We start from the raw sequence: 24,867 nt of genomic DNA on the forward strand, positions 1-24,867 counted from the left end.
CTGCTATCCCACAGCCACTGTCCCTTCCCAGAGGCTAATATCCCACTGCTACTATAGGCACAATCTCTCCCTACTATACCTGCTATCCCACAGTCACAGTCTCTTCCCAGAGACTATTATCCCCACTGTAACTATAGGCACCATCTCACTCTACCACCCAAATCCTACTGTACATATTGTTCTACAGTCAATTATCTCCACTGCTACTAGGATCGAGAAAGGAGTTTGGGATAAAGTTATTGCATGCTAATTAATTTTAAAACCCAAGTGTGAAATCCTTTGTCCCTTCCATTATCTGAATTATCTTTTCACACTGTTTCTCTGCTGACTTGCTTTGATATTTGTTGTTCTTATAATCTGTCATGTAACTAACAATTCCTTGCTGTTTCTGTGTGACTTTTCTTTATTCTTTCTCTGCTTTTGCTGCCTGCTGCCAGGAGAGACCACACCTAGTGAAGTCTTTTACATCTTTCAGATGGCTTGCGACGCAAGTTGTATAGCAGCAGGTATCTGCCGAGACCTCTTAACCCGTCTTTGTCGGTTCTGCTTTTTCTTTTAGTCGGTCCTACCCTATCATGTACTTTTAGCGTGATCATTTTTGATTTCAGTAATGTTGCACAGTGATGATGCATAATGATCTAGATTTCACTATATATTTAAATATAAAGTGGGAAATATAGATCATTTCTTATGTCTTCCTTCAGTGTCAGCGTTATTTCTTTTATGCCCAGTCTTCCTTCAGACAAAGTATTCTGCAGAATGAACCTCAATGATTTTCATATCCTTCTGTGAGATTCTCTGTGATACCATTATGTGATACCATTATCTATAAATCGCCTGTGGTTTGGAATAATCCCATCTACTATATATATTGAAAGGCAGTGCGTCAAATCTGTTTTAAAGGGGTTGTTCACCTTTAAATTGACTTCTAGTATGATGTAGAAACCGATATCCTGAGACAACTTGCAACTGGTTTTCATTTCTTATTATTTGAGTTATTTAGGAGCTCTCCAGTTTGCAATTGCTAGGGTCCAAACCATTTTAGCAACCATATTTTAATTTGAAAAAGACACTGGAAAATTAATAGGAGCGGGACTGAATAGAAAGGTAAGTAGCAATAACAATACATTTGTAGCCTTACAAAGCATTTGTTTTTAGATGGGGGTCTAAAGAACTAAAGTCAGAAGAAGAAGGCAAATAATTCATAAACTATAAAAAAGAAAAAAATGAAGGCTAATTGAAAAGTTGCTTAGAATTAGCCATTCTATAACATATTAACTTTAAGGTGAACCACCCCTTTAACAGTCCAACGTTGGCCAGTGTATGTTAAATCACACTGACTCATTTTGGGCAGCCCTCCAACTGCTCAAAGTTACTTCGTTTTCCAAAACCACCCCACCCCAATGTATCTTTAAACATATCTCTTACCCCCAAAAATCTTAACATATTAAGGAATAATTTACCCTTACAAAAATATAAGAACATTAGTATAGTATTAGTAGTAATGACAGCGGCAATCACTGAGGTGGTGGATTCATGAGTCAGGTGACGTATGATTGCTAAAACACACAGAATCATTGTGTTCCATTGCCCTTGTGGTTATGGTATAGCATTTCATATTCTTACTTTCAAAATTGTGGGGGGGGGTGCATTATCCCCCTCCCCAAAAAATATATATCCTCCATGTTCCTGTTGTGGATATAATGCACTTAGACACCTATCACAAATCTATATCCACAACAGAAACCACTGCTGTAGTATGATTGGCTTATAGTCATGAATCAATCTATAAGAAAAAAGCACATATACAGTTTAACTTGGTTGGTTGGGATTAAAAGATAAGTGAGGGATAAATGTTCACTTTCAGCTATCTACATTTCCCCTCTCTGTGATCCACGGTTAGGTGCACATACTAAAGAGGTGCACATTTCAGAAAGAGATAGGGATTAGGTAGAGCCAGGATAAGCCTACCTGAAGATCCATCAATCATGGCCTGTGCTAAATACACATAAACCCAGCAAGTGTGCGGAGTGGCATGGCAGGCTTTATTTTATTTGTGCTTCTTTATGGCCATTATGTTGTTTGTTTTTTGCTGAACATTGTGAAGAGCATTTTGCAGACGCCTGGCTTATTTCTGTATTTTACAAGGTGGAAACTACGACAGCCGGTTTGATGTGGACAAGGGCACTGGAACCATCATTGTTGCTAGACCTCTTGATGCAGAACAGAAATCTAATTACAACTTGACAGTGGAGGCAACAGATGGGACAAGATCAGTCAGTACACAGGTAATTGAATTGCTAATGAAGTGTTCAAATCAAGTATTTCGCTCTCGTACACCTATGTAGCGATGATTATATACACTGAACTAACTGAAGCGATTTCTAAAAAAATTAGTTTGCCAGAGAGGTTTCAGTATCTTTTCCCCCAGATGCTGGGATTAACGGACGTACCCTGGAATTTAGCAGACGGAACAGATGTTTAGGAGAGGACAATGGTAGTTAAGGCCCTGTGAAATGAATGTAGTTTAACACCAAACAAGACAAACTTGCGTGCCAGTGAGAAGCAATGTGTTCCATAGGAAGCATTTCGAGAATTTTACCACATACTCTCTACAATACACACTGCTGTACATTCTGTTATTTTTGGTTGTGCAAATATCCTGTAGTCATTCTAGCAGATTCCAGCAGGAGTGCAACCTGCTGGCTTTTGAATCCCTACAAGGGTATATTGCTTCAATAAGGACTTGGGTTATGTCTGAGCCTAGTGAATTACCTTGTTAAAAGTACCAACAATATAATATTACATTGCAAAGTGTGTTTTCTTCATTTGTATTCATGTCAGAGGAGCCCACATTGACTGCTAAAGCTGTTGACCTGCAACCCCTGTACCTGCCTAAAAACCAAAAAGGGGGTTCTTTAATTTAGCAGCATCTTGAGGGTCATTGGTTGAACATTTCCAGTGTCACCATTTAAGTTGGCCTTTTCTGCCAACTGTTTTGATCAGAGGGAACTGAAAATCAAACGTATCAGGGTTTCCCCCACCAAGCACAATAGGAGGCAACATAGGGAGACTACAGAGTGGGGGGGAAAAAGTCAGACATTTGCCCTTTGTGCAGAATTTTACAGTGGAAAGCATTTTTTCTTTTGTACACCAAAAATTTTGATTATGGTAGTTATCACTCAGTTGCAAACGCATTCAGATCTGGCAAAATTAGGTTATAGAACAAAATGTCTATATCTGCATTCCTACACCTTCATTGTAAATGGTTAACTGAGATCTCTGAACTCCTGTCCATGTTGGTTCTCCTAGTGAAGGTCGTGCTGGTTCTCCTAGTGAAGGCCATGCTGGTTCTCCTAGTGAAGGCCATGCTGGTTCTCCTAGTGAAGGCCATGCTGGTTCTCCTAGTGAAGGCAATGCTGGTTCTCCTAGTGAAGGCCATGCTTGTTCTAGTGAAGGCCATGCTGGTTCTCCTAGTGAAGGCCATGCTGGTTCTCCTAGTGAAGGCCATGCTGGTTCTCCTAGTGAAGACCATGTTGGTTCCCCTAGTGAAGACCATGTTGGTTCTTCTAGTGAAGGCCATGTTGGTTCTCCTAGTGAAGGCCATGTTGGTTCTCCTAGTGAAGGCCATGTTGGTTCTCCTAGTGAAGGCCATGTTGGTTCTCCTAGTGAAGGCCATGTTGGTTCTCCTAGTAAAGGCCGTGTTGGTTCTCCTAGTGAAGGCCATGTTGGTTCTCCTAGTGAAGGCAATGTTGGTTCTCCTAGTGAAGGCCATGTTGGTTCTCCTAGTGAAGGCCATGTTGTCACACATAGACATTTGCAAAACTTCCATGGCCATTTTCCAACTTCTAAAGAGGATAATGAGTTAATGCGTTACATGGCTATATACCTTTACTCTAAATGAGTGGCAACCTTGTTTATTAGAAGCACGTAGGCCAGTAAAACAGCATTAATAACAACAACTTTTTGAAATTAATAAGATATTGACCCACACAGTCTTTTGAGCCTCTCTAGTAAGCTGTTACAAGTGGTGGTTGCTCTAGGTAACTCTCCTGGTACCAATATCATATATATATCATATTTAAAATAAATGAAAAACTACAAATAGATAGGGAATGCAAATCAGTTTGGGGGTCATTTACTACATAGACCAGTGATCCCCAACCAGTAGCTTGTGAGCAACATGTTGCTCCCCAACCCCTTGGATGTTGCTCCCAGTGCCCTCAAAGCAGGGGCTTATTTTTAAATTTTTATTGGAGGCAATTTTTGGTTGTATAAAAACCAGATGTACTGCCAAATAGAGCCTCCTGTAAATGAAAAACTACAAATAGACAGTGAATGCAAATCAGTTTGGGGGTCATTTACTACATAGACTATGAAGCTGTGAGCTCAGCAGCCTGAGATCTCTATAAATACATTGCTGCTCTAAAGGATCATTACAACTAATGGGGAATGTCAGGCACCAAATTCTATTGTAGGCCAGAAAGCACTGGAGGGTTTGGGTTCACGTCACATATGCACAGCACAGGGGTCATGTTGGTTAACACATTTCTTTTGTTCTTTATGTGTACAGAAACATGATAAGATGCCTTTAATAGGGTTCTTTAGCTGCTCATAAATGCACATTAACCCGTGTGCAAGGGGCTTGTAAGGCAAGAATTCTCACATTTTGAAAAAAAAAAAAATACAAACCTCAACATAATCGTAATAGAGACAGAAGGTTGTAAATTCATATAAGGTCCTTTTCTAACATAAAAATCTCTGGCTTCTGCGGTCATTCACCCACATTAAACAGGCACTTTTTAATTTTAGGATATTCATTGAAACGGAATTCTTGTTGGGAATATCCGCTCTGCATATCCCGCTGTCATATTAAATCTCACTATTACGTCCATGCATAAATAATTTATATTTTAATTTACAGAAATTGCTGCTCTGTGTCACGAGCTGTGAAATAGCCATTTGACAATCACCATAACAATCTCACTGCTAAATGATACTGCACTAAATGTTTAACCAGCCATGGATGTCTGATCATGCATATTCTTTTTTAGAAATTCTTTGTTTCTTCTTCATCTATTGGTTGCCAGTTTCCTTATTTTATTCCCCATTCTCCACCCCCCTGCACTTTTCATATTCTTATGTTGTATTATTTAAAGGGCTATCAAACGTCTTTCCTTGACTTAATTATAGACTGTATTTCCATTTTAATTACATTATTTGCAATTCAGATTGGTGAGGTTTAATGGCTTTTATGACCCCACTTTCAAATGTTAGACACTTTCTGATAACAGAATGGAATGTATCAGTATTACTTGTAATGAACCACAACAGTGCTCTTTTTCCCCAAATTTTCCCCAAGCTGCCTTATCCCAATGCTTCTTACTTATTTTGCTAGGTTATTAATAGAGTGGTATAACTGTGATAACATGGTTTTATTGGGTCAGTGTTTATAGGCTGTTTACTAACTTTCATTTTGTTCTACTAAATGTTTATCCAGTATAATGTTGTTACTATTCTAGACTTTGTGTGTCCAATTACGCCATGCCCCTGCTGGATTCTTGTAAGGATATTATAACATTTAAGGGGGAAGCTTTAAGGGTTTATTAATTCTTCTTCTTATTATATATATATCAACATATTCCACAGCTCTTTGCAGAGATCATTTCCTGCCCAGTGGAGCTTCAGTTTTATCTGCCTGTATGTTTTTGGAGGAGACCCATGCAAGCATATGCAAAATGTAATAATTTTATATTTATGGATAATTAACTCCTTGCAGCGAGAGTCCTGACTGGAAATGAAATCCATTGTGCCACCGCAAATATCAAGTTCACAAACTAAAGAAACAAAGGATGTATTTGAGTTTATTTGTTAATGCAAATGCTAATATATCCATAAATGGATTTACAGCGGCTTCCTAATGTAGTTATGTCTGTACTTATACAGTTCTGCTGTGCATCTGGGTCCTACAATATTTCACAGTTTCACACACATAAATTACTCAATTTTTACTCATATTTTGAAACAATACATTTTATTTGCATGGTGCTTCATGTTCTCCAGGCAAACTAGAGGCTACAATGTTTACAGGCGTCCATTCCTGTATTTAAAAGCCTTCTGTACTTAACATGTCTAATGCTGTGAACAGTTTAAAGATGTCTATTTTAGTCCAGGTTTTTTTTTTTTTGGCCTGAATTAGACACTGCCTCGTGGCAACAGAGACAGAGAGGCATCTTTTGAAAATGGATGTTCTCACTAGAGGAATCCCCTAGTTAGATCTTCCTTGACATTTTGAGTTATTTATTCAGCCCTCAAACCTCTGAAGCACAGAATAGAAGCCAGGACTCGCTCACTAGAACAGGGCATCAAGTGTCATTGGAGTGTTGTTAAAAGATAGGAAGGGGGCTTTGGGAAATGTACAGGGACAGATGCTGCAAGGTTTTCTTGAACTAAATTGAATATCTCACTGTTCAAAGTAATCTTTAATTACATTTCTACTTTTGGAGACTTATTAGAATGCATTTGACCTCTGGTCTCATCTTTTTTGGTTTCCCTGCAGTTCTGCGGCCTTATCCATTACAAAGGGAAAAACTCAGTCTGTTCCATTTTTAGTCCTTGTTTTACTTTTCTGAAGTTCTCTTCCAGAACAGGGCAAATTAACATCAAAATTCTAATATAAAGTATTTAAGATCCTCTTAGAACATGTTTGAATAATATAATTAATAGCAGTGCATTCTCCCCCTCTTCTTTATACGTGGCACTCAATAATAAGGCATCTAAGGTTCATTTCTACCACTACCAGCTATTTCGGTTTACTAGCATATTACACGTAACTGTATGATGCGGTTCATTTTTATGTGAGACTTAAGGTGGCCATAGACGTGCAGGTTACATAAAGTAGTAAAAGAACAGATCAGACAATGTTCTGCCCTGACCGCAATTGTACGATAGTTTATGTCTGACAAAAGCTGGTGACAGTCTCCTACTGAAAATTGTCAGATCGGCAATACATGCAGAGATATTATCGTCAGCCGACAGAAATTTTCTAACCTGTCCGATCGACTGAACGACCAATCGACATGGCACGAAAAATGTCGGGACATTCCATTCACGGTCTGATGATTCGTACTATTATATCTGTACGTCTATGGCCAGCTTAAAGGGATACTGTCATGGGGAAAAATTTTTTTTCAAAATGAATCGGTTAATAGTGCTTCTCCAGCAGAATTGTGCTCTGGAATCCATTTCTCAAAAGAGCAAACAGATTTTTTTATATTTAATTTTGAAATCTGACACGGGGCTAGACATTTTGTCAATTTCCCAGCTGCCCCAAGTCATGTGACTTGTGCTCTGATAAACTTCAATCACTCTTTACCACTGTACTGCAAGTTGGAGTGATATCACCCCTCCCTTTCCCCCCCCCCCAGCAGCCAAACAAAAGAACAATGGGAAGGTAACCAGATAACAGCTCCCTAACACAAGATAACAGCTGCCTGGTAGATCTAAGAACAACACTCAATAGTAAAAACCCATGTCTCACTGAGACACATTCAGTTACATTGAGAAGTAAAAACAGCAGCCTGCCAGAAAGCATTTCTCTCCTAAAGTGCAGGCACAAGTCACATGACCAGGGGCAGCTGGGAAATTGACAAAATGTCTAGCCCCATGTCAGATTTCAAAATTGAATATAAAAAAATCTGTTTGCTCTTTTGAGAAATGGATTTCAGTGCAGAATTCTACTGGAGTAGCACTATTAACTGATGCATTTTAGAAAAAACATGTTTTTCCATGACAGTATCCCTTTAAATATAAAGAACCACCTCGGGTGAAAATATTCATCTTATATTTTTATATTTTATCCCTATTAATAACATTGCTATGTTGCTTGCAAATCCACTGCTCACCTGTTCTACTGGTAGACTTATCCTCTCCATAGGCAGCTAAAGAACCCAACCACAAGCTGTGTTCTGTGCTGCTGAAAAGACAACTGGCATATGCTAATAAGTGCTATTAGGAACAAAAGCATGTAGTGGTGTGCACATGCTGTTCATTTATTATCTATATGTCCTACTGGGACTTAAAGGCTTCCTTGGAGATGTAGATGGTTTCTCTATAGTGAGGAGCAAGCTTAAGAACTATACTTATATACATTTTCTGATTGAAAAGTTAATTGGCATTCCTGCATTTCCGTCAAGCATTTATAGAACAAATGCCCTTATATATTGCATTTATGGTGAAGATATTTTTTTAAATAGTGGTTTAGACCTAATAATGAAGACATTTGCTAAGCATCTGCCAGTTCTATCATATGCAGAATCGTGCAAAATTTTAGTGATTACTGTATGGGCATACTTGGCACTGTATGAACAGCAGCAATCGTCTCAAATTGATATATTGTTAAGCCATTAGTATAGATTTATGCCAAGAGTCCATCTGAATCACACATTGAACACAGCGGAGTGAAGGCTTAAACTCTTGAATAATTGTTTGGATTTTCACAGTAAAGAATTCAGAGAATGCCCTGTGCTCTTGGAAATCTTAATTAACGCACTTTCCATCAGGTTTTCTCTCCACCCCCAGCCAGGCTGTATTACATGCAGCTGTAGGTGCCGTCGTTCATAGTTTGAGAAATGTTTGCATATTCAGCTTTTATAGTAGACCTGCTGTTCCGCAACATTTGCAAGGTCAAGGTTGCAGCAGAATTTCTAAGAAGGACAGAAGTGACTTCTATTCTGTAAAGTCTACTTTTTGTGTCTTGTGGTTTAGGCTAATTCACCTGGATCCCGAATGTGGTTTCAATTTGTATTCCCTCGTGGCACACATTGCCTGTGTAACTGGTGTTAAAAGAGATCAATCACCTACTCAAATGCAATTTACAGCTTTGCGACCTTGCTATTTGCTAGAGGCTACATTGTGTGTACGTTTAAATTACCCAAGAGTCACATTGAGGTCAGATGGTGCAGCCTGGCAGCTGTGGAGCGCACATTGTCTTCCCCCCCCGACCTTAAGTCTACTACAATTTAAAAACAAAAATGTGAAATTGTCTGCATAATATCTTATTTTGTAAATCCCTATTTGATCAGCATAATTGTTTTAAGCACAGTCCAGTCTACTGTATGTATATATGCTACATATAAAAAGTCCAGTTGAACCAATATTCATCCTTCTTTCTAGGTTTCTATTAAAGTAATAGATACAAATGACCACAGACCCGAATTTTCTACCTCCAAGTATGACGTTCTCATCCCTGAGGATGTACAGCCCGAAACTGAAATCTTGCAAGTTATTGCCATAGACAGAGATGAGAAGAACAAACTCATTTATACTCTGCAGAGCAGCACTGACCCCGTCAGCCTTAAAAAGTTTCGGATTGATCCTGCCACGGGTTCCTTATACACGACTGAAAAATTAGATCACGAGGCGATGCAGCAGCATATTCTCACAGTAATGGTAAGATATTACATTGTAAAGGCTTCTTCTTCGCCAATAAATGGGGAGATTTTTTATCTCAAGTGAAATACTTGCCCTGATGCGTTGCTGGTGTGATCATTTTTCAGGTACGAGATCAAGATGTTCCCGTCCTGCGCAACTTTGCCAGAATTGTTATTAATGTGACTGACACAAATGACCATGCCCCATGGTTTACAAGCTCATTTTATGAAGGTCGAGTCTATGAATCAGCGGCAGTTGGATCTGCAGTTCTGCAAGTCTCTGCATTAGACAAAGACAAAGGAAAGAATGCTGAAGTTGGGTATTGTATTGAGTCAGGTATGTAGTTCTGACAGCATTGTCTGGCTAATCCAATGCCAAGAGAGAATTTTTAGAATCTTTTATAATAAAGGGTATAATCTAGTTCTGTAAGGGACACAATCTGTAAACTGGCAGTATATACATAAAGCATACAAAGCACAAACTAATGCGGCTTTATAGCTTCATATTCTGGTTTATCATTTACCCCCCCAAAGGAAAAAAATGCTATGCATTTGATTGTCTTGCTCATTCTAAGTCTTACAAAGAATGCCATGGCTTGAAAGAATTATATGGGGAAACAGATAGCGGGAAATAGATTTCCCACTGCGAGCAGAAAAAGTGATTATACCTTGTTCGATTTGAAATAAAATTACTTTCCCCCTAATTACTTAATGTTTTCCTTTGAATACCTAAGCCTATTCAGTTCAGTGTCAGTGCCCCTGAAATCCTTTCAGCTTTACATGTAATAGTGTGCCTTAAGGAGGAAATTTCTTTATCATAGTATCCAAATTAGGAGTTGGGGGATTTTTGGCTTTCTTCACACTCCCCTTTATTTATGATCTCCTTTAATAATTCTTCTTTGTGTCTGCCATACTTTGAATGGCTAACATCTCTTTCATTTGTGGGGTATTGTAAGCCCGCTCCTGTTATTCATCAACATCAAAAATAATCTAATGCTACACTACAGTTTGAGGTCAGCCTTTTAGAGTTTATGTTCTCACACTGTGCAGCAGCCCTCCTAGGGAGATTTTACTAGTAGCACTGGGGGGAGGATGTCTTTAGGTCACTTGTAAAATGGTTCTGGTGTATGTTTATTTGTAGCCTAGGATCATTAAGAATCTTAGAGGAGATGTACCCACAAAATAACTATAAATAATATTTAATAAATTCATTTATACATTTGTTTTGAAGTTATTTGCAAATGTGATTTCAGTTGATAGCAGTCCTTTCTGCACTTCTTGTGCTAATTCTTTAAACAATGTAACAGAAGTCATCGCTTCTCCATCCTAGACTCTAAAGGTGGCCATACATAAAAACATCTGCTTGTTTGTCAAGGTTGTTGAGTACCTTGAGATGGAAGATATTGGACAGATTCAATCGTTTGGTCCTAGCAGGGCGTCAGGGAGAAAAAATCAAACCCATATCAGGGACAATATTTTTGGACTTGCATTCCCTTTAACTGATGCTCATCCTTGGCTCAAAACATGGACTTGTTGTAAATAGCAGTATTAGTGGATGTATGGGTGGGGATTTAGTTACAAACCAGTCATTGAATTGTGCAAAATTGCACAAACCTAAAAGCACACACATAAGCTTTACGTAAAATGAACAGTAACACCAAAAAAATGAAAGTGTTTAAAGTAATGGAAATATCATGTACTGTTGCCCTGCACTGGTAAAACTGCTGTGTTTGCTTCAGAAACACTACTATAGTCCATATAAACAAGCTGCTGTTTAGATATGGTGGAAATTGAAAAAGGCTATATGGCACAGGTAAAATAGTAGATAACAGATAACACCATTATGTTCTACAGAGCTTATCTGCTATCTGCTGTGTAACCTGAGCTTTTTTTCCCTTCAAGTGGCTGCCCCCATTGCTCCACAGCAGCTTATTTATATAAACAATAGTAGTGTTTCTGAATAAACACACCAGTTTTATCAGTGCAGGGCAGTACTGCGGTATATTTTTATATTTTATGTCAGATTTCAAAACTGAATATAAAAAAAATCTGTTTGCTCTTTTCAGTGCAGAATTCTGCTGGAGCAGCACTATTAACTGATTCATTTTGAAAAAAAAATTTTTTCCCATGACAGTATCCCTTTAAGGGCAATTCACTTTCATTAGCAAAATTGTTATAACACACAAAACATTGCACTAAAACTCCCAGAAATGTGTTCAAACTTTCATAACCTGCCAGATTTTGTAAAATGGATATGTTAATTAGAGGGTGTGGCCATAAAATAGGTGTGGCTTTTTTTTTTTTTTTTTTTTTAAATCCCTCTTTTTGTTTTTCAAATGTTGGGAGGTATGTCTTTTAGACTACTGCTAATAGTAATTGAAGCCCTGTATGAATTGCCCGCAATGCATTTGTGCAGGAATCCACTGGCAATCACCGAGTCATTATTTTCTAGTAAAAAGTCATTCTTGTCTAGTAAACCCCTACTTGAGAAAAATTAACAGTGACATTGCATGTTCACTTGGTCCTATTTGCAACACTTAATTTAAAAAAAAAAAGTTTTCTCTTTTACATTGTGTATTCTAATTGACTGACACCAACCTCTGTACAATACAGTGCATCACATTTCAGAATACGTTTAAATGTCATTCATTTCACATCATATTTCTGGGGGAAGAGTTTATGACTTTGAGTCTTCCTAATGAATAGCATTGAGATTCCAGGAATACTTATAATATTTTATGGAGTCGGTAATGCTCCATTGTAAGAATGACATAGTGTTTAGTGTTTACAAGACCCAGCTAAACATCATCCAACTCACAAGCATAACCCTTCCCTTCTGGTACAATGGGATGTATTCATACGCTGCTGAACACTAAGCAATTTAAAGCAAATGTTAGTTTATGCATATTTTCTGGTAAAAGTAGAATATACAGTATGTCAGATTAAATAAAGCAAATCGCCTACTTTTTAATATCAAGCTTACAGACTTCTATTCCTATCTCACTCCCAAGATGTTTGAAATAATAAAATATTGCAAGGATTCTGTTTGACTGGACGAAATTTTTCGTCATCACTTGTTTTACCGTGATCTTGGCAGGGTTTCTGGTTGGGTAAACTGTGCTTGAAAGATACAATGATTTCATAGAGAGTCATTATTACACCTAGCAGTGACAGACCGGAGATGGACAACTTGTACTAATTTTAATTTAACTAACACGAAGAAAATGAGTTTCTTAATATTTTCCAGTCTGAAGGCAAACCCCCATTTTGAAAGTAAATCGGTTTATATTTTTTTAACGATTTACGAAATTAGTTTTTGGAGAGCTCGAAGGCATAGTAATATAATCATAAAATGATTCCAAGAGTGCACTGTAGAAGATTTTTTAGCAGTTTAACGTGATTTTAATGCTTGGTTTTGTTTTGCAACATTTTTCATTCTTGTATGTTTCTGCTGTAGGGAACACTGCTAATGCTTTTACAATTGATCCGGTTTTGGGAATTATCAAGACAGCAAAAGAACTGGATCGAAATAACCACGGGCGATATGAGTTAGTGGTCAAAGCCACAGATCATGGAACCCCTTCAATGAGCCAAATAACATCTGTGCACATTTTCGTCACAATTTCCAACAATGCAGCTCCAAAGTTTACAAAGAAGGAGTATTCTTCTGAAATCAGTGAAACTGCTCATGTTGGCAGCTTTGTTGCAATGCTTTCTGCCTACAGTCAGTCCTCTGTAGTCTATGAAATAAAGGATGGAAATACTTTGAATTCCTTTGATATCAATCCAAACTCTGGTGTTGTTACAATCCAGAAGCAGCTTGATTTTGAAACATTGCCTTCTTTTACAATTACTGTTCAAGCAACAAACATGGCGGGCTTGTCCACCAATGCCACCCTCATGGTGCATGTGCGTGATGAGAACGACAACTTCCCAGTGTTTGCTCAGACTAACTACAGAGGCCTTATTAGTGAATCTGCTCCGCCCAACAGTGTTGTTCTGACTGATGAAAATATACCATTAGTAATAAGAGCAACCGATAGTGACCAAGAATCAAATGCATTGCTTGTTTATCAAATTGTTGAGCCATCGATCCACAAATATTTTGCTATTGATTCAAGTACCGGTGCACTACGTACTTTACTGAGCCTGGATTATGAACAGACAAATATATTCCACTTCACAGTGCAAGTACATGATATGGGCTATCCCCGACTGTATGCTGAAAATGCTGCAAATGTTACTATATATGTGGTAGACATCAACGATTGCTTTCCAGTTTTTTCCAAAGATGTCTACGAAACCTCTCTTTTGTTGCCAACATACGAAGGAGTCAGGGTAATAACAGTCAATGCCACAGATGATGATTCTGGGGCATATTCCCAACTCATGTATTCTATTGTTGAAGGTAACATTGGAGATAAATTTATGATTGATCCCTTGGAAGGAACCATCACTGTGCAAAACACAACAAATTTAAGAAGCAGATATGAGCTCACAATTAGAGCTTCCGATGGCCGATTCTCTAGCTCGACATCTGTTAAAATTAATGTGAAAGAGAGCAAGGAAAGTTCTCTAAAATTTACACAGTGTTCCTACTCTGCAACTGTTCTGGAAAATGCGACCCAAGTAAAAACCTTAACTATTGTTGGTCCACTGGGCAGTCGTATTAATGAACCGTTATTTTTTCAGATTCTTAACCCAGATCCCAGATTTAAAATAAGTTCTACATCTGGAGTACTTTCAACTACAGGAATTCCATTTGATCGAGAGGAACAGGATCAGTTTGACCTGGTGGTAGAAGTCAGTGATGAGCAGAAACCCCCTGTAGTTGCTCATGTATTAGTGAAGATTACAGTAGAAGATGTAAATGACAATAGCCCTGTTTTTGTTAACCTTCCTTATTATGCCATGGTTCAGATAGACGCTGCAGGAGGTCATATTATTCGGCATGTCGCGGCTGTGGATAGAGACATTGGCCAGAATGGAGAAATACACTATTACCTTAAGGAACATTCACAGCAGTTCCAGATTGGCCCATCTGGGGAGATAACATTGAAAAAGCAGTTTGATCCAGATTCTTCTAACAAGGAATATTTTATAACAGTAGTAGCAAAAGACAGTGGAAACCCTTCCTATTCATCTGAGGTTATTGTTCCAATTACAGTCATGAATAAAGCCATGCCAGTCTTTGAAAAGCCTTTCTACAGTGCAGAGATTGCGGAAAATGCCAATCTGCATAGTCCTGTTGTGCATGTGCAAGCCAACAGTCCAGAAGGATATCGAATCATTTACAGTATCACAGATGGCGATCCCTTTAATCAGTTTAATATAAACTTTAACACGGGTGTAATAAATGTCTTTGCTCCACTGGATTTTGAATCACACCCAGCCTACAAACTCAGAGTTCGAGCAACAGATTCCCTTACTGGGGCACATGCTGAAGTTTTTGTTGACATTATCTTAGAGGATGTTAATGATAACCCACCTGTATTTAAAGAGAAAACATATGCTGCCACTTTGTCGGAAGCATCTGTTATTGGAACATCTGTTGTTCAAATAAATGCAAAAGATCCTGATTCAGGACAAAACAATGCCATTTCTTTTCACTTTGTTGAAACAAGTGGAAATATATCACAGTATTTTCACATAGACGGCAGCAGTGGACTTATTGAAACTGCCAAGCCATTGGATTATGAGTACTTCCAGGAATGCGTTTTACTAGTAAGAGCTACAGATAAAGGAATTCCACCACTCAGCAGTGACATTTCCGTTCATCTCAGAGTGACTGATCTCAATGATAACCCACCAGTCTTTATCCAGCAAGTCTATGAAGCTAAAATCAGTGAGCTTTCGAAACCAGGGCACTTTGTCACTTGTATCAAAGCCACCGATGCAGATAGTTCAGATACTGAAAAGTTAGAATATTCAATAGTCTCAGGGAATGACGACATGAACTTTATAATTAACAGTAAAACTGGCATCATCACTGTTTCCTACCTGCGAAAAATGATCTTGAATCCATTCTATACGATCAATGTTTCAGTGTCTGATGGTGTTTTTAGAAGTGCAGCTCAGGTTCAAATAACTGTAATTAGTGCCAATTTGCATAGTCCTAAATTTGGACAAAATGAATACGAAGTGGAACTCTCAGAAAACTCTCCCGTGCAAACACTTGTTACTGAACTAAAGGCTGTCGATGAAGATAAAGGACTGTATGGCCAACTGACATATCACATTATAAATGATTTTGCCAAAGATAATTTTAATATCAACGAGGGAGGACAGCTGTTTACTGCAGAAAGGTTTGATCGAGAAATTGCAAAAAATAAAGTGATCCCTGTAAGTGTAATGGCTAAAGATACTGGTGGGAAAGTTGGCTTCTGCAGTGTTAATGTAATTCTTACGGATTCAAATGACAATGCTCCACAGTTCCGGGCCACCGAATATAAAGTAAGCATTGCATCTGATATTCCTCGTGGTACTTCTGTTGTTAAAGTCATAGCCTCTGACAGTGATGAGGGAGCAAACGCTGATCTATCCTATTCTATAGAGGCGCAGTCTGCAAGCGTTGAAGAAAATTTTGAAATATCCCAATCGTCTGGCACCATTAAAACAAGAGAGAGTTTGATTGGTTTAGAAGATGAATTGTATTCATTCTTTGTTAAAGCAGTTGATGGTGGAACTCCAGAAAAAGAGTCTCTTGTGCCAGTCTTCATTAGAATTCATCCACCCGAAGTTGTTCTCCCAAAGTTCTCAGAACCATTTTATACTTTAAGCATACCTGAAGACACTGCAGTTGGTACAGAACTTGATGCTGTTAAAGTGGAAAGCAATGAACATATAATTTACTCTCTTATGAAAGGAAATACACTTGAAAGTAATCTAGATGATGTTTTCGTTATTGACAAACAAAATGGCCGACTTAAACTTGAAAAACAATTGGATCACGAGTCAACCAAGTGGTACCAGTTTTATGTATTGGCACACAATCTTCATGGTGACGATGAGATTATTTCCTCTGTGGATGTTACCATTTTAGTCAAAGATGTCAATGACAATGCTCCTGTTTTCGAGTCAAATCCATATAAAGCATTCGTTGTCGAAAACCTTCCCCAAGGAACCAAAGTTATCCAAGTACGAGCATTCGATCTGGACGCCGGATCCAATGGACACGTTTCATATATGTTGGGGCATTCACAGGAGTTAGAGGATGTTAAAGAACTTTTCTCAGTAGATCAGGAAACGGGATGGGTTACGACACTTGGTGAGCTTGACCACGAGAAAATGAACAAGTACCATATAGTTGTCATTGCTTATGACCATGGCGATAAGGTGCTTTCATCTTCTAGTACCATTGAAGTTACAGTAATGGATGTGAATGACAATCCTCCACGCTTCACTGCAGAAATCTATAAAGGAACTGTCAGTGAAGAGGATCCCCCTGGTGGTGTGATTGCTATTTTGAGCACCACCGATGATGATATGGAAGACATAAACAAAGAAGTCACTTTTCATATAACAGGTAAGAGTATAAAGTAACTTAAACAATATTATACCTAATTTGTAAGTTCACCTTAGGCATGTTAATGTTATATGGGGTTATATAATAAAAGGCACTAAGTTTGCCTAGGGGCAGTAACCCAAAGCAATCAGCATGGAGAGTTTACTAGTCAAATGCAAGCTTCTAATTGGTTGCCATGGGTTACTGCTCCTGGGCAAACTTAGATCCTTATATTACATATGGGGGATAGTGTGTATAAATAAAGAATAACAAAATCAAAAGAATACATTCAAAAGTTACATTAAATTTCAGTAAACGGACAAACTTGGTGGGACAATTGTTCTTTATTAGCTGCCAGATTAAAATAAACGTCTATAAAGGTTATCTAATAAACTTATTTCATCATGTGTCTTCATTCATTTTTCAACCGCAGGAGGAGACCCACTAGGGCAATTTGCCATTGAAAATATGCTGCATGAATGGAAAGTCTATGTTAGAAAACCACTTGACAGGGAAGCGAAGGACAATTATCTTCTAAACATAACAGCAACAGATGGGACATTTGCAGCCAGAGCTATGGTAGAAGTGAAAGTCCTTGATGCCAATGACAACACTCCTGTTTGTGAAAAGGTATTATGACTGGCATCTCTTGCTTTTTATTGGGAATTCCAATGTAATGACAACATGATTACATCATATATAGCTTGGCCATGGATGTGGACTTTGCCAAAAACTTCCCATGATTCAAAAAATAATATAAACGCTTATATGTATATTTTTTTTTTAGTCCTTCTGCTTTCCATTGTAGGTGGGTGAGGGAGGGGTTGCATATACTGTGAGCCTAAGAGGGATGGGGAATGGGCAGTGTGGCTACTGTTTACATAAGCCCAAGTGAATGAACTCATGTCAAAAAGGGGGGTTCATTTTTCCTTTAATATTTTTGATCAAATATTCTGTATATCGGTTGTTCAGCCTCTGGCACCTTCCAGTGGGTCTTGTTGTGGGAAAATATTTTTTTGCTTTGGTATGAGGTGCAATCATGCTGGATTTTGTTTTAGTTGAGCTTGCAGTGAGTGCCTCCAATATAGAACAAAGGTGTGTCGGTTTGGTAATTTTGGTGCCACTAGGTGAAATATCAATACCACTGAGAATTTTCTGCTAAATCCTGGACAATGGCCTTTCTGCAGGTTCCAGGACAAAAAAATAACTAACACTATGGTTTTGTGCAACCCTTGTCAGCCTGCTGGGGGTTGCTGACGTTTTATATTCAGCAAGAGCTGTGGAGCTGCAGGAATAACTGGAGTTTATTAATTCTGAAGTGATCCTCCTTTCATAATGTGAGCCAAACAGTGAGAAAATTTAGGACTGAAACTGATTGGAAAACTGTTTGGTAATTGGTTAAGATTTGTAGCTTTTTAAAACCCTTAGAATGCCTCAAAGATCAGCATATTCTCTTGTTGTCTTTTTATTTAAAGTATTTAACAAAGTTGGTCTGGTTTTTGTTATTCAGTTTATTGTACAAACCCTTTAATATATACTATAGCTACTGTCATTTACACCAGCAGTCAACTGTATAAATGGAGAGAGGGGAAATTCTCTTGTGAATGGGACTAGATTTACACAGATATCATTTGTGCTCTGGGAATAATAAGTAAACCTGCCATGCTTTTAGGAATATTAACTACATTTTGATAGAGATCTGTCATGTCAAACACCAGCATTTAGTGATCCTTGGAATTTTGCCTAAACATATTTCCAGGGATTATTTTTCACTAACCACTACTGTTGACATTTAATAAGAGAAAAAATAAAGGGTAAAGATAAGAGAGCATTGATTCTTGACCTAGAATCACCTATAATATTACATGTGGGGCTCTGACCTAGCATAGACCAGCTATGATATTCAACCTGCTGCTCTCCAGTCTTTTATTGATTAAAAATCTCACGCATGGTATATGTTCAGGTTTTACAATTAAAAATGTAGAATAAATGTTTTTTTCAGTGCTTAAGTCTCAGTTTCTCCAATTGTTTATATTTTCTGAACCCTGAATGTAACGTTAAGCATGGTATCCTCAGTCTGATCAATATTTCTCTATCTTTTTTGTTTGCCTCCCTGAAGACTTCCTATGCTGAGACAATTTCAGAGGATGCCCTTGCTGGCAGAGTAATTCTCCAGGCGGCTGCCAGCGATGCCGACATTCGCTCTAACGCTGAGATCATTTATACCCTCCACGGTGTGGGTGCTGAGAAATTCCATCTCAATCCATTTACAGGTGAGTTTTAGAACTAGCGGCAAATTCTGCGTCTCTGCTTTATACAGCCTATTGCTATTAACTGTTCTGGGGGAAATGACATTCTATATATCTTGGTAAATAGTTCAAATAAAAGTATCGGTACTTTGAAATACAAGTGTTTGGCAATACAGGAATAACAAGCACAAATTAGATACTGCAATGATATTGATTGATAGATTCGATTTTTTTCATTTTCTTCTGTATATTTTGTTAAAGTTTGAGCTCATTTTTTTGCAATTAAGCATTTTTTAGAGTATCCAAACACAGTGACTTCCATGTTTGTTGTATCTCCATAAGCTTTTTCCTTACTCTTGAATAGAACAGCATATTATGGGGTGATTCAAAACGCTTGTCACCCAAGTTTCTTTCCAGCTTTATTGGCGGCTGAGTCACCTACCATTTATTCCTATGGGAATTGCTTGCATTTGCAGGCAAGACTATTGTCCCTTGAAGATTCCAGTGTTTTTTAGTGATCTTTGCTTGGCCAGGAGTTAAAAATTTAAATTTTAATGGAGGACATTTCTGAGTGTTTTGACACTAGCTCATGAGGCTGGTAACACTTGAATGAGAAAACACTTGGAATCACCCGTTGCGCCATTACCCTATGACTGGCACCATGCATTTTACAGGTTTTTTTTTTAAATCTGTAACAAGTATGAATTTAACTGGCAACAATCTGCATGTTGAGATGAAAGCATTCCGGCACTTTAAGGTTTACTACACTATAATACAGTAAAAACTCTGGCTCCAGTACAAAGTGCCTATTCTTCTCAGCTTAAACCTGCAGAGTATTCTCCGCTCTCTCTCCTCCTAGAGACCCTTGTAGAATAGCACGTAGGACTTGATGCGGCCTCTGACAGCTGCTTTTGTCCCTGTGGATTCCCATGCAGCAAAACAGGCCAAATCACTAAATGCCCTCTGAATCACTAAGCAAAAAATAGTCTAAAATAGAGAGACCTTAAGTTTCCTTTGCATCCCATGATCAGCAGAAAGTAGAAAGCAACATTAAGATGGATGAACGCAATTTAAGAACACACTGATATGAGGGGAAAATAAAATAGTGGATGTGTGTTCCCTGCTTTTATGTTCCACTGCCTTTTAAAGGTCAGTGTTTGTGTAACAGGCTGTGCTGCATTTATCATGATTCCCTGTTTATGCTCAGTAAATATAACATACATCTGGGTGAGTAATTGTTTAGGTTACAAAATAATGTGATGCTGGGAGAACGTGCCTGTGTCGGGAAGGTCAGATCCCTTTCCAGAGTTTTCTTCGAATGTTGCATTGTTGTAGCTTTGATGCACATTTCATAAACATGCACAGATCCGCAATGTTTTTGTATTCAGACAGGTCTTCTTTAGAATATGAAAATGATGGATTAGGTGCATCCTTACTATATTATAATATAAAATGAATCTCACAAACCTGCCTAGAAAAAGGGCTGTGTTACCTACTGGAGTCCAGGAGATATGGGAGAAGAAAATACCATCTACAGCCCGATACACAATTATCACAACCAGCATTGGCTAGAAAATGCCGCTATTAATTTTTTAAAGTAGCAGTATGATGTTGACTCAATAAAGGTTATTACAGTCCAGTAAAATAAATGAGCAATACAGCCTCCATTTCCTTTTATTAAATAGAATTTGTTCCGTCCAGAAACACCCAGATTTTATGTTCTGGATGCATTTTGGCCAAACCTACTGATTCCTAATCTTTCCAGTGCTCCTAGTTTCTGAATATATTACACCGTTCTTTTCAATGGCGGAGTTTGGCTTTCCATTAGGTGCAAGTTACAAGGAACAGGTGCCTGGGGAGGAAGGTCATATCTTAGTTGGGATCAATTAAATTATTAAAAATCCTATTTTATCACATTAGTCAAGCAAAATGAACTTAAATTACACTATATAAATTATTTGAATCTTGTTTCCTTCAGTCTGGGAATTCAAAATGATAGCAAACAGGCAGCAGCCATTTTGTGCACACTGTTATTAAGACAAGCCTTGCATCATCTCAGAATCTTGTTTGTGCACCAGAATGAGGGACCTGATGTCCATCCCCATGCCCTGGCTACACAATTAAATGTTAAAGAGAGTGGGGGGAATGTGTGGAGAGCAGTGACATCAAGGAAGCGCTGAATGGAAAGTGAAAGTAATTGTCTACCCCGCCTCTATGCCCATGGCATAGAGGAGGGGCAGACAATATTTGATTGACAGCTGAGATTTTTAAATAAGCTTACAACAGCTATGAATGCTTTAATAAAAAATAGAAATTGGATTTCATGTTTAATTTGAAAAGGACTATTATTATACAGCTTTTTGTGTCTGGGTGACAGTTCCACTTTAAAGTGGTGTCTATCGAAGACTTCTCTTAATTCGGAGCTTTCTTGATAACTGTTTTCCAGATAACGGATCCCATACCTGTTTCCTAAAAAAAGCATGTAGATACAGAGATGGATTAAATTGAATGGGGCTCTCAGTAGGGTATCTTTCTACTTCTCCTTTATTTTTGTCTTGCTATTGGCACCACAAGGCTAAGCCACAAAGATATTATTTACATTGGTTCTTTAGAATTTGTTTTTTCAAAATAAAAAGTGTTTACTTGTAACTGTACAATATTATATACTTTGCTCCTAAATAATTGTAGCCAATTTTTGTGACAGCAGTTATGTCTTTCGTTATGGCAGGGCTTCAGTATTCCACAAGACACATAGTGGGACCAATTAACCTTATCTAAAACGTTCAGTCATATTCTCTGCACAGTTGCTTGGAGATGCCTGTGGCCCCTTTACCTATGAAAGGAAACGACTTCTGGGGCAGAGCAAACAAAAGCACTAAGCCTTTAAAATGCATAAACGTGAAATCTGAATTTGAAACCATGTATACAAAAGGGGGTTATTATATTACTGTTGTGCCCCTTTAAAAACGAATCTCACGATTTTATTTTGCATCAGTTCACTTCTCTAACTTACTTAATAGGAACACCATGGGAAACTAAATTAGGGAAATTATGGTTTAAGCAGAAGCTTCTTCAAGTGTGGAGAACTGATTAGTTGTACGATATGTTTTCATCCTACGAAAGGAAATTCGTTCTCATCCTGTGAATGGAAATCAAACCAAGCATTAGTGTTCATCGTACAATTCTACTGCTATCAGCGTTACATAGACACATATGATATATGACTTGGGGAGAATAGCAATATTTTGGTTCAATTTAAAGGCCAATGTGATCAGAAACAGACCATGATCTATAACATTTGAAATGAACTGTGCCTGCATTTCCACCAATTCAACATTTGTTTCTTAAAAGTATAGTAGTTTTATTTAAGAATATATTTACATTTTAGGGCTCGTTGCCACAAATGTGTATTGAATAAACCTTCACTGAAGACAAGGAACTTGAGTGGTTGCTTGTGCAACAGATTAAACATGTCTGCAGGGGTCAGAGCAAGAAGGAAAAACTCTATCTAGATTTATCTATCTATATCTCCATCAGGGAGGACTGACATTTTGACTTTATAAACATATGCTTTTTCTATATTTAATGTCCCTTAGTGCACCATTTGTTAATGGATAGTTGTTGAATTTGGCAGCACCAAGTCAGTGTTTTTGTTGTTTTTTTTTGAGGCGTGCACTTGCTATAACTAAAGTTTTTTAAATATTTTTATAAAACATATTTTATGAATGTACATTGGGAAAAATGCTGACTGTTGTAATTCCATGACTTCACTGAAGGCAAACCTTCCATTTATTCTTTAATAAACATAATGTGTATGTAGAAAACCCTTGATAGGCCCTGGGCCATTTTCCAAGGAAATCAGCACTAACAAAACACCTGGATTAATGCCAATAAAAACCCTATGGGAAAAACTGTGTTTAATAAAGGAAAAGATGTTCTGGTGTTGAATATTTTGCTAAGACAAGTGGGCAAGTGTTGGTTGGGATACAGTTTTCTTATTCTACCCAAAAATCAATTAAATATAGTCTGTGCATGATAGTAACCATAGTTAAATTAGCAGGGGTAATTTTTGCTTTTGTAGCCTTTCCACAAATGAAATTCTAACTTTTCTGGGGTTTTTTTTTTTTTAAGGAGAGCTGAAGACCTCATCCCCTCTTGATCGGGAAATTCAGGAAGTCTACCATCTCACTGTCAAAGCTACAGATGGTGGTGGAAGGTTCTGCCAGGCTGCTGTTGAGCTGACATTAGAAGATGTCAATGACAATGCTCCTGAGTTCTCTGCTGACCCATATGCTGTTACAGTTTTTGAAAATACAGAACCCAAAACTCCGCTCATAAGAGTGCAGGCCATTGATGCCGATTTAGGTAAGATATTATTTAACAGTTTGGTCCACATATCTATTCCTACGAAAAGAAGAAATGAAAAAACGTATATTTTAAAGATACTCCAACCCCTTTTGCTCATGCCTTTAATGTCCGAACATTTACATTGCTAGAGATCACACCCATCCATGTTGTATCACACAGAAAAGACTGGCAAGTGGGGTTTCATAGAAGATTAGTGGAGAGTGACAGATCAGTGGAATCTATGTGCAGGGAAATATGCAGGGATTAAAAAACAATGTAATATAAATGTATAATTTATAAAAATTTGAAAATCTTGCACACCTACAATGAGAAATCTATTAAAAGGGTTTAATAGGCCTTAAAATAATATCCTTAAAGGGATTATGTCATGATTTTTATGATGTCGTTTTTATTTCTAAATTACACAGTTAATACAGCAAATAATTCATTCTACAATATAAAATTTCATTCCTGAACCAGCAAGTGTATTTTTTTAGTTGTAATATTGGTGTATAGGTGCCATCTCAGGTCATTTGCCTGGTCATGTGCTTTCAGAAGAGCCAGCATTTAGGATGGAACTGCTTTCTGGCAGGCTGTTGTTTCTTCTACTCAATGTAACTGAATGTGTCTCAGTGGGACCTAGATTTTACTATTGAGTGCTGTTCTTTGTTCTACCAGGCAGCTGTTGTCTTATATCAGTGAGCTGCTGGGGAGGGAGGGTTTGTGATATCACTCCAACTTGCAGTAAAGAGTGACTGAAGTTTATCAGAGCACAAGTCACATGACTGGGGGCAGATGGTAAACTGACAAAATATGTAGCTCCGTGTCAGATTTCAATATTAAATATACAAAAATCTGTTTGCTCTTTTGAGAATTGGATTTCAGTGCAGAATTCTGCTGGAGCAGCACTATTAACTGATGATTTTTGAAGAAAAAAAAATTTCCCATGACAGTATCCCTTTCATTTCACAGCCTGTGTTGCTGCATAGGATCTTGTATTCTGGAGGACCCCTTGGATGCCGCCTATTTGTTTTCAGGCATATTAGAACTTTGTTGTGTCCATCATCTTAACTCTTTCCTTAATTGACCTTCAGGTTTACATATAAGGGGGTATATAGGACAATAAATAAGTTTTTGCCCTAAATACCATCATAATCATCCTTAATTTGGAAACCTATGGTCTAATCTCTCTCTAAACTCAATATTTCCCCTGTTAATAGCTGGAATCCACAGTTTTATAAAGTCATTTAAGTCCTTCAGGAAAATCAGTGAACTGTAACAATTAATTAAGATTTCATAAAATCAGCTTTCATTTGTACATTTGAGACATTATTCC

General features: G+C 37.8%; 1 protein-coding gene across 6 annotated transcripts in view; it reads left to right on the forward strand.

The window, feature by feature from the left end:
* Window positions 1-24,867, forward strand: part of LOC108719599 (protocadherin Fat 1) — a 144,477-nt gene that overhangs the window by 92,415 nt on the left and 27,195 nt on the right. For all 6 annotated transcript variants that reach the window (XR_005966765.1, XM_041589045.1, XM_041589041.1 and 3 more), the window contains exons 7-13: window positions 2,149-2,288; window positions 9,175-9,450; window positions 9,558-9,768; window positions 12,889-16,956; window positions 17,369-17,565; window positions 19,055-19,208; window positions 23,316-23,549. Coding sequence is in view for 5 of the 6 variants with exons in the window: in XM_041589045.1 (XP_041444979.1) it covers window positions 2,149-2,288; window positions 9,175-9,450; window positions 9,558-9,768; window positions 12,889-16,956; window positions 17,369-17,565; window positions 19,055-19,208; window positions 23,316-23,549 (5,280 nt within the window). In the remaining variant the exon portion in view is untranslated. The remainder of the gene's footprint in view (window positions 1-2,148; window positions 2,289-9,174; window positions 9,451-9,557; window positions 9,769-12,888; window positions 16,957-17,368; window positions 17,566-19,054; window positions 19,209-23,315; window positions 23,550-24,867) is intronic.

Source organism: Xenopus laevis, chromosome 1L (assembly GCF_017654675.1).
Source record: "Xenopus laevis strain J_2021 chromosome 1L, Xenopus_laevis_v10.1, whole genome shotgun sequence".
NCBI lineage: Eukaryota > Metazoa > Chordata > Amphibia > Anura > Pipidae > Xenopus > Xenopus laevis.